Source organism: Mastomys coucha, unplaced genomic scaffold, assembly GCF_008632895.1.
Source record: "Mastomys coucha isolate ucsf_1 unplaced genomic scaffold, UCSF_Mcou_1 pScaffold16, whole genome shotgun sequence".
NCBI classification, from domain to species: domain Eukaryota; kingdom Metazoa; phylum Chordata; class Mammalia; order Rodentia; family Muridae; genus Mastomys; species Mastomys coucha.
In genome coordinates, this window is record NW_022196898.1 from 75,404,429 (window position 1) to 75,419,533 (window position 15,105).

The window sequence follows — 15,105 nt, forward strand, 5'->3', positions numbered from 1 at the left end:
GAGAGGGAGAGGGAGAGAGGGAGAGAGAGAAAGGGAGAGGGAGAGAGAGGAAGGGAGAGAGAGAGAGAGAAAGAGAGAGAGAGCTACTTTAGGAAGAAAGCTGTGGTGGATATCACTTGTCCAGTATAGACATAATCACAGAAAGAATCCAAGAATCCACAAGTTCAACTGTCACTCCCCACCCCAACACTGTGTTTTAAACTGACGTTTCCACTATCTTGTGTATCTCTTTCTCTGACTCTTATGATTCCTATCCCCTATTTTTACTCAGTGTTTAACAGGATTTTTAACATTATGTATTACATTTTAAGGTTTTTTTTGTTATTTCCCTTCATACATTTATCTAACATTATTCACACTTTATAGGGCATTCTCTTTTCCTTAGTGCTCTTGCTTTTTTCAGCCTTTTTACCCCATGATTCCCTCTAAATCTTCCTCATCTTCCTCAACAAGTAATAGTGCCTTGGCTTTACTTTTTGCTCCTTTTTCCATTTATCTTACTTTCATCATTGAGATATCTTGGTTTTGATTTCCCCCTTTCTGCCCCATCTCTTGTTCTTTTCTCTTCCTGTCAATGACTTCCTAATCTTTCCTTCCTTTCAGTTATTTAGCACTGCTTCTCTTTTTCCTTTTCCATGTCATCTTCCTTTCTCTCATTCATTCACTTCCAAACATCATATAGTCATACAGTGATGTATTTTAAGTGCTTCTTCCTCTTGCATGGGCAGTTGTTGCTGACACAGCAGTTTACTATCTCCTTGTGGGCAGTCCTGAGGACTGAGACTGCTCAGTCATCTGCTTAGCCAGATCCCATGCCAAAACACCAGAAGGGATAGCCAAAGAAGGAAATGTTCAAATTGAAAAAGAGGAATTCAAAAAATATGAAAAAGACTCTCCCAAAAGATCATAACTCCTCAAGTACTGCACTCAAAGATACTGAAATAAGCAAACTGCTCGATGAAAATTTCAGTAGTTTTCTGGTACAAATGCTCAATGATCTCAAGGAGGGCACAAAGAAGCAGACAGATTTAGCTCAACACATGGAGAGAAAAGCCAGCAACAGAGAAGGAAAACTCAACACAGGAAAAAAGAAGCAATATGGATGAAAAAGTTAACCAAAAACAAAGGAGAATCCAGGATAGAAATTGAGATCTTTGAAAGAAAACAACAACAAACCTATGCCCCCAGAAACCAAACAAACCCAAACCACCAAGTAGAAAAGGTTGGAAAAGAAACAAGTAAATCAAATAAAAACACGGAATGGCAACGGCAACACGCTTGGCCAGGCAAAGGAAAGAACAAACAGAGGAAAGACTTAGGAATGGAGGACAAGGTTGAAGGAATAGTGCATGCAAACATCAAGAGGGAGAAAAATTAGCCTGATGGAAGTAATCAAAAATTCCGGGACATGTTCAAACCTAAGCATACATTAAGAAGGGAGGAAGATAAAGACTAAAGATACAGTGAATCTATTTAATTAAGTTATAGCAGAAAACCTCCCAAATTTAGAGAAAGACACAACATTCAAATACAAGAAACCCCAAAGAGTTATGATCAAGTTAGAATTTCTCCATACCATGTTACAGTTTAAGGTATCAAAAATAAAAGTCTGGGGCTGGAGAGGTGGCTCAGTGGTTAAAGTACTTGCTGTTTTTTCAGGGGACCCCTGTTCATCTCCCAGCACCCACATCAAGGTGGTTCCTAATTGCTTGTTACCCAGTGTTGGGACAAGCAAAAGAAACTTATTTTAAGTACTACCATTTCATTTTCAAACTCCATTTAATCATAGGGAGAAACTAGATTCCAGGTCCCAGGCCCTAGGAAAGCTGGGGACTTCCCCATAGCAGAACTGCTTCTATTACAAGGAAACAGTTTTCTGAGTGCAGACCTATCTCAAGGACAACTTGTAAGGGAACAGATGTCTGAGTCCAGACATCTCAAGGACAACTTTTCCATCTTGGTGGCAAGGTGAAATTACGTTCATCTTTCCAGGCCCTAACTTGATTGGTGAAAACTCCCTTGCTCAACCCCTTATGCCAAAATAAGGCTGGACAATGCTATAACCCAACCCACCCTCCACCCCCACTTTGTGGTCTCATCTTTAAATATGCTGTGCAATTTCTCTTCAGGGTCATAGTTCAGCTCCCGTCTGTTCTACAGCTCTGATAAATCAGTAGCAGCTTGACTGCAATAAAATTTTGTCACTGGCTTTGACTTGGTGTTTGTGTTATGTTGGATTTAAGTGTCCCCACAATACCAGCTCCGAGGTATCTGATGCCTTTTTCTGGCCTCCACAGGACAACTCCACACTCACGAATATACATGTATGTACATAAATTAAAAAAAGAATCTACTGGGGGGTGGTGATGACATATGCCTTTAAATCCCTGTACTCTTGAGGCAGAAGCAGGTAGATCTCTGAGTTCCAGGCCAGCATGGTCTATAGAGTAAGTTCCAGGACAGCCAGGGCTTTATAGCGAAACCTTGTCTCAAACAACAACAACATGAATCTTTAAAATAAACCCAAGACACATTTTAAGACCTGTATGGCAAAACAAGTCACACCCAGAAGCAGACACATCTGAATAGTATCAGATGTCTTGTCAGTGATTCTAAAAACCAAAAAAAAAAAAAGCCTGGAATTTACATTTCAAGCCCAGAAAGTAAATAACTACCAACCAAGACTGCTATTTCCACAAAGACTATCCTTTTTTTTTTTTTTTGGTTTTTCAAGACAGGGTTTCTCTATATAGCCCTGGCTATCCTGGAACTTACTCCGTAGATCAGGCTGGCCTCAAACTCAGAAATCCACCTGCCTCTGCCTCCCAAGTGCTGGGATTAAAGGCATGCGCCACCACCGCCCAGCTTGCTCCTGCATTTTTATGTAGGTCCTGTTGTACTCTGCTTGTGCCAAACAAGCCTACATAAATTTGACAATTTATTAGACCACACTCTGGTTCTTGGTGTACCTACGTACCATGTAACTTTGATTGTTAATCTCTAACTCTGTTGATTTATAATCCTTGACTCAATTATCATTTAAGTTTTCAAAAACAAACAGACCCTCTAGTCAATTTGGCCCATCTTAACAAATGATTGACTGCATATCACAAGAAGGTAGGTGCTGTGAGGGCCGCACAGTAAATCCCTGCACCAAGCTTCTTAGGGTATAAAGAAAAGAAAGGTAGGGAGAGAGCCTCGTATTTAAATACTGCTACTTTCTCTCTCCCTAATCATAAGAGTTGCAGTTCTGAGCGCTATTTCTGAGCATGCACCCCTTCAGATTTCTAGACTGATATGCTCAACAGCAGTCCAACATTTCCTTGCAGACACCCCAAAACCTCAAATTTAACACATTCAGTGCCAAGCTCAGTCATTTGCTTTATTCTACAGTATACCCTGCCTTAGTGGCCGGCACTATCTGAAGTGTAATGTAAAACTCTGCTGGTCTTTCTAGACATCTTCCCCTTTCATTCTTTCCTCACATTTGCCAAGTCATTTCCTTCTGAGATCATACGTTAGAACTCATGTAATTTACTAGCTGGAGATCTTATTTACTTTATACTTTCTCTCAGTAGAGATTTCATTTACTTTAATGTTTAATGGTATTAATAATGCTTATATGGTTTATTCAATGACAATGCTTTTTTTGGACACCGGGTCTTATTTAGCCCAGGTGGCATCAAGTTTGCTATATGGCCAAGGATGATTTTGAACTCCTCGTAATACTTCTGCCTCCACCACCTCCCAAGTACTGGGATTACAGATATCCACACCACACTCACTCAGAAAAATGCTTAATTTTGAACTCATATCATGGCCAAGAGAAAATTATTATTTAAAATTGTCATCTCTTTAGAAAAAAAGTTCTTACAATTTAAATTTGATCCATGTCACTTGACTTTCACTGTCTTTCTTTGATTATTAGCAATTTGTTCAATAAATTTGTTCAGTATTTTTATCTCAGACACTTGCTCATCACAAAGATGCTATAATTAAGCTGTGTGCTATTAGACTCTTGAAGTTTAACACACACACACTGTAGGACTTCCCAAGAATCAGCCAGCCAGGACTGAAGGCAGGGACATTCTGACACAAACTCTGAATTCATTCCAACAAAAAGTACCACAGTATTTTTTAAAAAAATGTTGTGTGTGCACTAATGTGCTTTACTCAAAATAGCATATCTTTTTTTCTCACCTGCATCCCTTCTCAACAAGGAATCAGACCTCTAAATCTTTTACTGCTAAAGTTATAACCAGGCATTAAAAACAGAACAAATTTTTAACAAATACATTATGAAGTATGATTATAACTCAAGAAATGTATTTAGAGTAGATTATTTTATGTGTACTTATTTACATCTAGATATGTGTACACCACATGGTTGCAGGTGCCCTCTGAGGCCAGAGAAGGGTATTGGATCCCTGGAACTACAGGTAGTTGTGGGCCGCCCATACAGTGGGCTGGTGCAATCAAGGCAAACCAAATTCAGCAGCAAACTCTCTTAACAAATTCACTGAGCAATCTCTCCAACCCCTCAAGAAATACAGTAAGAAAGAAAAGAAAAGGAAAGAAGGTAGATAGAAAGGAAGAAGGGAGAGAAACTGACTAAAACAAGTCCAGGGAGATGACTCAAAATGTAGTAAGTGAAGGTGCTTGCCACACAAACCAGCAGTTCGTGCACAAGCTCAGAACCCACACAAAGCTAGACGACAGGACTGACTCCACAAAGTTGTTGTCTAACCTTCACTACCATGTGTACCCCTGCATATTCATAGTGATGATCATAATAATTAAAAAGCATTTCATGATTTACTTATCCTTTAATCTTTCCAGAAGGATTTGAACTTGCTACAGTAGAAATAAGGGACTAAAATAGTAATGTAAGATAGAGAAGCAAACAGATGGTGAGACCCTGGACTGAGGATTACTAAGAGGCAACCTCATGCTTGGCTCTACCCTCCCAATGAGTTAAAGCAAAGCACAGCTGAGGAGGATCAGCTATCACCTCAGTGGACCCCTCTGTGTGTGCTCACCCATTCTAGACAGCAGTCCCCCCCACACCCACCACTAGACACCTTGTGTGCCTTCATTTTCCCACAGCACCTATAATTCATTGAGTTCCTTCCTGCATGGTCTCCCCTCACCCCATGCATAGTACCAGATTAATTAGAGAATTTTGAACATATTTTTTTTTTTACTTGTATGCCAGCCTAGATCAGGGCCTAGCAAATAGGTGACTCACTCCAAGTTTTTGATTGAGTAGATATAAAGCTATCAAGGAAACAAATGCAAGCAAACACAAAATCAAACAACAAACAAAGTAGAAAACTCTTATGATACATCATTGTAATAATTTTCTAAACATTAAATGTTCAGTATGAAATAAGTGGATAGGACAAGCCTACTTTTAGGATATGACCTGGTTGTTAGAGCAATCAAAGTTTTAATAACAGTTATCAAATATAGAGTGCCTAAAGACTTTGATTCTACAAGATTGAGAAACAGCCAGAAACATCACAATTGCTCTGCCATATTCATTACATTGTAAAATGCACTGTAATATAACTAATCAATACACTAAATAAAGGGGATAGAACTAAATACAAAATGCATTCATTTTATAATATACCTTATAAGCTATGCCTAAGGGTAAATGAATGCACAGTTTTCTGAGCTGTGACTGTAAACTGTTTTGGAGGACTTGAGGTATTCAGTGGAGAGATACCCAACCTGTTAGGCATGATTCCTGCATCCTTCCTGGGATGCACTAGTGTATCTACAGTCTGGAGAGAAACAGCATCCTTCCTGGGATGCACTAGTGTATATCTACAGTCTGGAGAGAAACTGCATCCTTCCTGGGATGCACTAGTGTATCTACAGTCTGGAGAGAAACTGCATCCTTCCTGGGATGCACTAGTGTATATCTACAGTCTGGAGAGAAACAGCATCTACTCACAGGGAATCAGATCAGGTTTCTCACCAAAAGACTTTGTATGAAATGGTGATGGAAGAAACTAGCCAGAGTCAAACAGCTTTCCTACAATGTCACCTTGCTTCTCAAGTCTCACTTTGTAGCAGTGTGAGAGTACTTTCTGGTATTAAAAAAAAAAAAAAAAAATACCTCTGGAAACTATGAAATGAGAAACTCTGAATCAGACTGAGGGAATTGGCAATATGCAAGACCTCATATTTAAATTCTTTACCTCTGTAGACATTCTGCACGTATACAGGCGAAAATATGAACAAACGGATTAAAAGTAACTTTTACTAATTGGAAGAACGAAAAATATTCCCTATTTTTCCCTACAAGGAATTCCTGTAATTTCTTCTGGTATTACAGAGAAATTTATCAAAGGAAATATAACAAAAATTTAATTTTCTTAAGAATGTTTCGATAGTAGATATTAATGATTTTGTTCTTCATTTTTCCTAAGTTCAAAATACTTGTGCTATGTTTTCTTCTTGATCAGAATTTTGATAAGCTGTAGTTGTTGCTGTAGGAAAAAACAGGCAGGTCATTTCCTCTTCCTGTGCCAAGATTAAGTACAGATGCTAATGATGGTAAATGAACAAAGGAAAGCCCTTTAGATACGAGAGAAATTAGATTATAGAGAAGAAAATATATTTTTTATCAAGGCCATTGAAAATTTAGTTTATGTGTTCAAATTAGGCTAAATTTCAAATGTCTCATCAATTCCCTTACACGCATACCCATTGCTAATGGTTTTTTGCAGATAAATGGCTGCTATTGAAGAGCTGTGAGCCCAGAGCAGACAAAATAAAGACAGGAAACTAAGGTGCAAGGAGGCACAAACAAAGATAAGGTTTCTACTCATGCTCCCTGAGCCAGCCTGGCAATAAGGGTGTCTTTGGTTAGCCCTTTAATCTTGCTTTATCATTTCTCCTAAGTAGGAAATTGAGAAAATGTCATATGGGATTATTTTTGCTCCTGTCAAAAATTAGTGACAAAGGAGAAAAAAATCAACTTAAGATCTTCAAAGGAAAACAAAACAATACAAAACAAAACACAAGCAGGGTGATGGTGGTGCAGGCCTTTAGTCTCAGCACTCAGGAAGGAGAGGCAGGTGGATCTATGAGTTCGAGGCCAGCCTGGTCTACAAAGTGAGTTCCAGGATAGCCAAGGCTCTACAGAGAAACTTTGTCTCCAACAACAACAACAACCACAAGAACAACAACAATAACCACCACCGAACAAAACAAATTTAAGTTCCTGAGGATTTTTTTCCTTAGAGAATTATAAAACAATTTCTCTTAGAAATAATATTTACTAAAATGAAATTCTATGATGTGACTAGTGGAGGCAAATAAAATTGAACCAGAAGGAAAGGTGAAGAAGAGCACATGATGTAGAGACAGGGAGCTAATACTTACTGAAGGCCTACTGTGTGCTAGACATTTTGTGTAAAGTATATCTCAGTTAAGAGGTGGACAGCACTACAACTATTACAAATGAGGAAGCTGGTCATCAGGTTCAGGTTGATCAGGCAGTAATGCCAGGCTTCAAATTTAGAATGATCACACTTCCTGTGCTCTTTCCTAATAATGTCAGCAAAGAAGTCATGGGAAAGGGAGAGTGTGGTAGAGGTGAGTGGAAAGGAATGGGAGTGCCATGGGAGATGAGCCCAACAGGAAAGATGCAGAAAAGAATGTGGAGGAGAGATAAAGCAAGTTAGCCAAATTGGAAGAGACACAGAGCTAAGGGATTATCAATCTGATGGAAATATCCTCTTCAAGACAAGAGAGAAACTCTTTTTATGTCTTTTGGGGGAACATAGACTAGCAGGGTAATTACAGCATTGAATCCTCTTCCCTGTCAATTTTTGGTCGAGTTTGGCATGGCTGACATTTTAAGGCAGATAACACTTTGCTGTGGTATTATTGGTTCCTTTCTGTCACTTTGACCAAAGTCCTTGATGTAAACATCTTAAAGGACAAGGCTCATTGATTCAGACTTAGGGTGCAGAGGGCATGGGGGAGAATAGTTTATTTACATCGGGTAGCCAGAAGCAGAAAAAGAGGCATCTAGGAAGGGATTTTTCTCACCTCCCAAAGTTATCACATTATGAATCCATCTAGGTGAGAGCTTTATTATCTGCCTCTAAGGCTTCTGTGACCTTGAAGACTACCTAGAGGTGTGTCTCACTAATCTTCTAGGCATTCTTCTTTAAACAGTCGCATTCACTACACAGTCAAAACTGACCTTGAACTCACTGTGTAGCCCAGACTAGCAGACAAGTGTGCACCAGAGAACCTAGTTTATTCTCTTTCTTAATCCAGTAATGTTGCCAGTCAACTAATCCTCCCAAGGGGACTGTTTCGTACATTATAGGCTGTTTAGCAGTATTCCTGGACACTTTCACTAGACACCTGGTAGCCCAACTACTCCATGTATCAACAACCAAATTGTTAACACAGTGTCACATGGATCCAACTATGAGACTATCTTCAGTTGAGAACTACTTACTGATTGTCTAAACTCAGTATTGGCACAGTATTATTTGCAAGCTACTTTTAAAAGATGTGAAGCAATCTGGGTATAGACAAAGACATAGTTTTGAGCTATATAATCTAAGGGGAAGCAGCAGAGCTATCAGAGACCAGTCACCATGATGGTGGCTCTGTATGTAAGATAAGAGAACTGGCTTTGGAGTTTAGAGACCCGGGTTCTCCTCTGCTCTGGTATTCCTTACCTTGTCAGCTTATGTTGCCTTTGAACTCTTGCCTTACCAAGAGTTCAAATATACACTTCAGGGAGAAACTGTTAAGTAACTTCCTTACTTACATCTATTACTGGTACTACCCAGAAGGGCAATTACAGCGAAGGATATGGGTTAGTGTGCTTATATTTCCTCTGTTTCCCTGCCAAACTATGGTCTGTGGTCATAGCACTGCACCACCTGAGATTCTGTCAAGAGATGCCAAGTGTCAGACCCTTCTGAAATTAGCTGCATCAAAAGTTTTGTTAGCAAAAGATGACACGTTAGCTGAGAGTGCTGCCACAGGTCGCCCTCTGCCTGGTCTCTCAGTTAACTGTGGGTGTGAAAAACCTTAATGTCTACTTCTCACATTTCTTTTCAGTTCTGGTTTGACAACTGGCTCCCACAGCTAACACTTGCATGCTAGCGAATGCACTAGGGACCTCTCGAAGAATGCTTTTCATACATTATTAACTCCTGCGATCCAACCTTCTATGAAGCTGGCATAATTATCATTCTCATTATGCAAATGAAGAAACTGAAGCCCATGGAGGAGGGTTAGTGAACTCACCAAAAGCACCAGTTGTAAGTACAAACCCATGGATTCTGCATCCAGAATCCATACAGCAAATCCTATCTCTAATGATAGATCAAAAATGACAAATAGGTTACCCCATTATTTTCTGAATCACCTTTGAAAAACTTTGATACACACTGTCATGGAAGTCCATCTTATTTACTTACATTTCTAAGCCAGTATTATTCTTTGTAAAATTCTAGGCATTGCAACAGGTGAAAACCAGAAATGAAGCATCGTTATTTTGAAGGAAGGGGGTTCTCTGTGAGTTCCAGGGTAGCCTGTTTCACATACTGAGTTCCATGCCAGCCAGAGCTGCTCAGTGAGAAGGTCTCAAAAAGCAAAACAACATCAAAAAGTGGGACACTTGTTGAATGCACTCCTTGGGATGCTTCAAGTCACTTCCAGGGACTTGACTCTCTGACCTACTTTCTCCACTTCTAGGAATCTATTTCAACATAGAAGTGTGATGACTTCTAGCGCATATTTTTATGTGGTATTATTTATGAAAGAAAGTTTGAAGTCACTTAAGTGTGAAGTCACTTAAGTGTCTCCATTAGGAGAACGGACTATTGGGAAGCTCTAAATGTCATTCTTTCATGGGATTTTTCTAATATGGGGAAATAATGTTCCCTTTCCTTTTCTTTTTTTCGCCTCTCATGTATTACATCCCGCAGTTTCCTTCCCCTCCTCTCTTCCCAGTTCCTTCTACCCTGCACCCCTGCTCTCCCAGATCCACTCTTCCTCCTTTCCCTTCAGAAAAGAGTAGCTCTCACCCCCCCAAAGGGATAAATCAGAAAGAAAACTTTGCTGAAACACATGATGTATACATGGGTACTTAAGCCAAAACACAGAGATACAGTAAGCCCAAAGTGCTTGACTTTTAAGGTATTACTTGGAATAATTCCTTACAAGTATTTATTTTCTTCACATGTATTTTTAAATTTCTGAAATACATATTACTTATATAATCATAAAGACCTTAAAATTAATATTAATAATTCTAAAGTCAATTTGGGAACCATGGGATTGCCCCATATTTTCTGTAAATACAGCCATCTCAGGTTATCGTGAACTGTAATCTATGTTGTACATAAGCAAATGCCACTGACATTACAGACATGGAATAAAACCCAGAGAGGTTTAGCCTCCCAGCTATCCAGCAGGGCACTTATCTTCCATAAAACCACCAGGCAGTCACTGTCAACCATATAGATCATCTCTCCTGAACAAAATTATCAGTTCATGTGGAATAGCTATCTAAGTCTAGACTCCCTGGTTCCCTGGATAGCAGCACACATTACTCCCTCTCTCGCTTATCTCCCTTAGAGGCTTGCCTTGTTCTTCTATTCGGACACAGCTTCTTTTTCTCAAGGCTTCCTTTTTAAGGATTCTTGATTTTAACAAGACCTCTTTTGTTAACCATCCTGCCAGGAAAAGGATTCAGGCCGAAATGCTACCTTAGCTTTCCTCAAGTGGAGTCTCAGCTAAGGACAAACTGTAAAGTATGATACTGACAATATAATAGCTATTAATAAACCACCTGTATCCACAGCAGTGTTTCAGTATCACAGGAGGATGTAGAGTGAAAGTGTGTTCTAATCAGTGTTTCAGCAACAAGGCAAAGAGAAGTTTTGTACAGATGCTCATACAAGTCTTCCAGGTTGAGGCAATGGGCCTTCCAGGCAGAAGAAAGGCTGAGGTGGGAGAGATGTATATGGAGACTGTAGGCTGGGAACTAACCAAGCCTGCTTCTTATCAGAAAAGGAAACAGAAACAGAACAGGACAGAACACGTAAGATTAGGAACTGACAAAAAGCTGATTCTGGAAGCCACCACATTGGCCCCGCCCAAGAGAAGAAGGCATTTCAGAGGGCTGTAGCCTGCAGTTCCCTCTCAAGGTCTAGGAGGCTGAGACTGGAAAAGCAAGCAAACACACCAAGCAGAAAGCCAGCAGTAAAACAGCCACTGCCTCGTCTCAACCTAACTAGTTTTGTTTCCATTTTGGTTTCTTATCATTGATTTTATGGGAAATTTCTGTGTAAATTTTAAATAGCTTAGAAAGAAATTTTCCAGAATTATTCAATTTATAATTTGGAGTCCTGGTATCCTTAAAACCAACCCAAAAGGATGAACAAGAGAATATCTCCATGATGAAAAATTAAAATGACTTCTTAGAATGTTTTATGTTGTTAACTCTAATTCTCTTTCAGATAGTATATGTACAAAAATAGCTCTATCTATGTGACATTGCATAGATTTTTAAATTTCATTTGCAGGTTGAAAAAAAAAAAAAACCCTAGAAGATAGACTTTGTGATACTGTTGCCAAACTATGATGGATCACAAAAGTTTGCTTTCTGCATCAGTGGGTTAGGCTGTACCAGTTCCCATTCCTGATAAGAAGCTCTCAGGAGCTGATATAGTATGATCTCTGGTGTGTTTTTCTCCATGAGTTTGAGAACTTAGTGTATACAGGTAAAGTATGTAGCAAAAAGAGAACACAAACAACATGTCTAAGAAGTACAGGAAAATGAAATTTCATAGTACAATGGAGAAAGCAGGTATGTGATAGAGTATTTATTCTCTAGAATGTATATTTAATTTTTTTGTTTCATCCCTTTTCTTCGTTCTATTGACAATATCAATAAGTCTAGAGTTCCTGGCTCTGTCCATGTCATTGTATTGGTAGGGTCCAGAAATGCTTAAGGGAAGGATTTCACATATGCCATTACAACTATCTGTACATTTACTTTTGGAAAGGGAATTTTAGTTGCTGGCTGTGTTTTCCAGTTGAGCAAGAATAAGAGGAAATCAAGACCGTATCTATTGAGTCATGCATGGTACAGTTAAGTAAGAACACCACCCGGAAGGGAACCAGCAAGATCTCCTAGCTACCAATTATCTGCTTCAGTCACTGGCTCCTATATTGTCACATAGATGAAACAATTACTGTTCTCATGGTGATCAAGCCCAAGGCCACATTAGCATTATTTTTGTTTCTTAAGTAATGTGTTGAGGTGTTTTACTAATGTATTTAGTTATTAATGGACTTAGTGATATTAGAGGACAACTTACAGGTAATATTAACTGATTATTGCAGAAGTCTAGGCTTATGTGATTTCTAAAGGTCTTCATATCTAGGGGATTTCTGAGTAGCTAATTAAAGTACTGCCTGTAAAAAAAAATCGTCCCACGTAGAACTCAAGTTTTACATTCAACTGCTAGTCTAGTCTTACAGGTATCTGATGTTCCGATTTCCCTTAGTATTCGCAATGATAACAAATTCAGAGAACTTTAAAAGTACCCAGTTTCTCTATTATGCCTGGTACTAAAGCTTCCTTCCCTTTGGTGCCCACAGAAGGAAATTTTGTTTGTTTCTTTCTTTTTCTCTTTCTTTTCTTTTCTTTTCTTTTCTTTTCTTTTCTTTTCTTTTCTTTTCTTTTCTTTTTGTTTTTCCACTTCTAAAATGAAGTTAGGCTCTGCTTGGTGGTGCTGTGAAACTTGCTCTGGGAGAGTCCCGGTGTCACCCAGGCGCCGACCCACGCTTCCCGACCCTCGGTGTGGGTCGTCCGCCCACACTGTCCAGGGGCGCGTGCCGTGCTTAGAATCCGAGCGCACGGCCCACGTAGCCCAAGTTACCGGGTGTTTTGAGGTGAGGCTCCGGAGGGCATTTCCACCGAGCCCGGCCCCGCCCGTCAACCGCTCGCCGCGTACCCAGCCGCCACCCGCGGCCCGCCCGCCCGCCCGCCCGCCCGCGCTCACCTGCTCGCCCTCGTCCTGCGGCCGCGGGCGCCGCGGGCTCGCCCCGGGCTCCCGCTCCTCAACACGCCCGGCCGGCGCCTCCCCGTCCTCGTCGCACTCCCCGCCGCCGGCACCGCCCCGCAGCAGCTTCCCGGCCGAGCACATCCCACCGCCGACTCCGGCCGCCCGTACGGCTGCCGCTGGCCACACCGGGACTCCCGACGCAGACGGGAACCCTAGAAGCGCGCTTGCTGGCCCGGGAGCTAGAAGTGCAGGAGCCGCCCGCCCCTCCTGTCAGCCGCTCAGCCCGCCCCCAGCTCGGGGGCGGAACCCGGGGGCGGGGCGGGGCGGGGCCATGGAGGACAGCGGCCCAATGGAGGCGGGACCTGGTAGGGTGGGCAGGGTTCTGGGAGGGGCGGGGCCATGGAGGGGCGGAACCAAGGGATGGTGTAGCTTTAGCCCAGTAAGTGCTTGAGACTATGAATGAGGCCATAGGTTCCTGAGGGAGGTTGTATGCGTCTGACAGCTATTAGAATATATGACATCTGTGAAATTGTGTATCTGTAACCATCTGTGCACAACAGACAGATATCCTGTGGTGTGTGTGTGTGTGTGTGTGTGTGTGTGTATGTGAGGTGAGGAACACTGTATACAGAGGTGAGGAACACTGTAACACACTACATGAGGGAGATTATGTATGAAAGTGGCCATAGGTGCATAAGAGAGACTTTATCTGACAGGTTTTTAATATATATGAGAGCCCAAGTCTGATTGTGTGTCTCTGAGTAACTGTACACACACATACACTTAATTGTGTTTAGTGTGTGTTTAGTATGTGTGTGTGTGTGTGTGTGTGTGTGTGTGTGTGTATGTGAGAAAGTATTTGTAAGAAACAACAGACTGTAACCAAGTGCATACAGGAGATTATACGAAGGAGATCATTAGATGCCTGAGATTGTGTCTGACAGTGTAATATAAAAGCTTGTGTCAAATTGTGTGCCTGTGAGACACTTCCACCTGTACACTACAGGTTGTGGAAGACTGTGTATACCAGAGTGTACTGTGACGGGATAGTGTGGGAGATCATAGATGTTGAAAGTCTGTGTGAGGATGAAGGCATGAAGAAGAGGGCAACTGAGAATGAGAAGCTCTTTGTGAGAGGGAGTGGTGTGCATGAAGGCGTGAGCACACCGTATAAGAGGTTCTGTGAGCGTGAAAGACAACGGAAACTCACAGGATACCTTCATACAGGCTGCAGCAGGCGCTCGCTCAGCTGTGCCTGGGCGTGGTGTTGGCTGCTTGTGCTAAGAAAGGAATGCAGGCTCTCTGTCACTTGCTCCTCTCCCGAAGCATCTCTGAGTGTCTGTGCCTATTTCTCTCTGCTTTCTAGTGTGTGTTGCTTGTTGGAGCCCTGGGATCATTTCGTGGTCTCTCTGCCATAGTGTATATTTCTAGAAATGGTTTAAAAACTCTCAACGACTGATAAGAGAGAGAAATCCAGTTTCTTTTTTCCTGCTAGCTCATCCATATAAAGGTAAACTGAGGGGCACGAAAGTAAAATACGGAATTTTCCTGCTTTCCTTTTTTCTGTGCATTGAGAAAAGATTATGGGGTAGATAGTATATCAGACTGTCTATGGAAATTATTTTATATTTAACACATAGATCTAGAGACGAGTAAGTTGTTTGGGAAATCCTCTTTTAAAATGTCTTCAGAGGCTGGAGAGATGGCTCAGTGGTTAAGAGCACTTACTGCTCTTCCAGAGGTCCTGAATTCAATCTCCAGCAACCACATGGTGGCTCACAACCATCTGTAATGGGATCCAATGCCCTGTCCTGGTATGAAGATGTACATGCAATAGAGCACTCAGATACATAAAATAAATAAATCTTTTTTTTAAAGATTTATTTTTTATTATAAAATATTATAAAATGAGTACACTGTAGCTGTCTTCAGCCACACCAGAAGAGGGCGCCAGATTTCATTACAGGTGGTTGTGAGCCACCATGTGGTTGCTGGGATTTGAACTCATAACCTTCCAAAGAGCAGTCAGTGCTCTTAC

At 41.0% G+C, this 15,105-nt stretch overlaps 1 protein-coding gene across 1 annotated transcript in view; it reads right to left on the minus strand.

Moving 5' to 3' along the window:
* The window catches only part of Fam241a (family with sequence similarity 241 member A), a 26,050-nt gene extending 12,665 nt beyond the window's left edge, over positions 1 to 13,385 (minus strand). The window contains exon 1 of the mRNA XM_031375465.1: positions 13,065 to 13,385. Coding sequence (XP_031231325.1) covers positions 13,065 to 13,208 — 144 coding nt within the window. The 5' untranslated portion in view covers positions 13,209 to 13,385. The remainder of the gene's footprint in view (positions 1 to 13,064) is intronic.
* Positions 13,386 to 15,105: the final 1,720 nt, after the last annotated feature.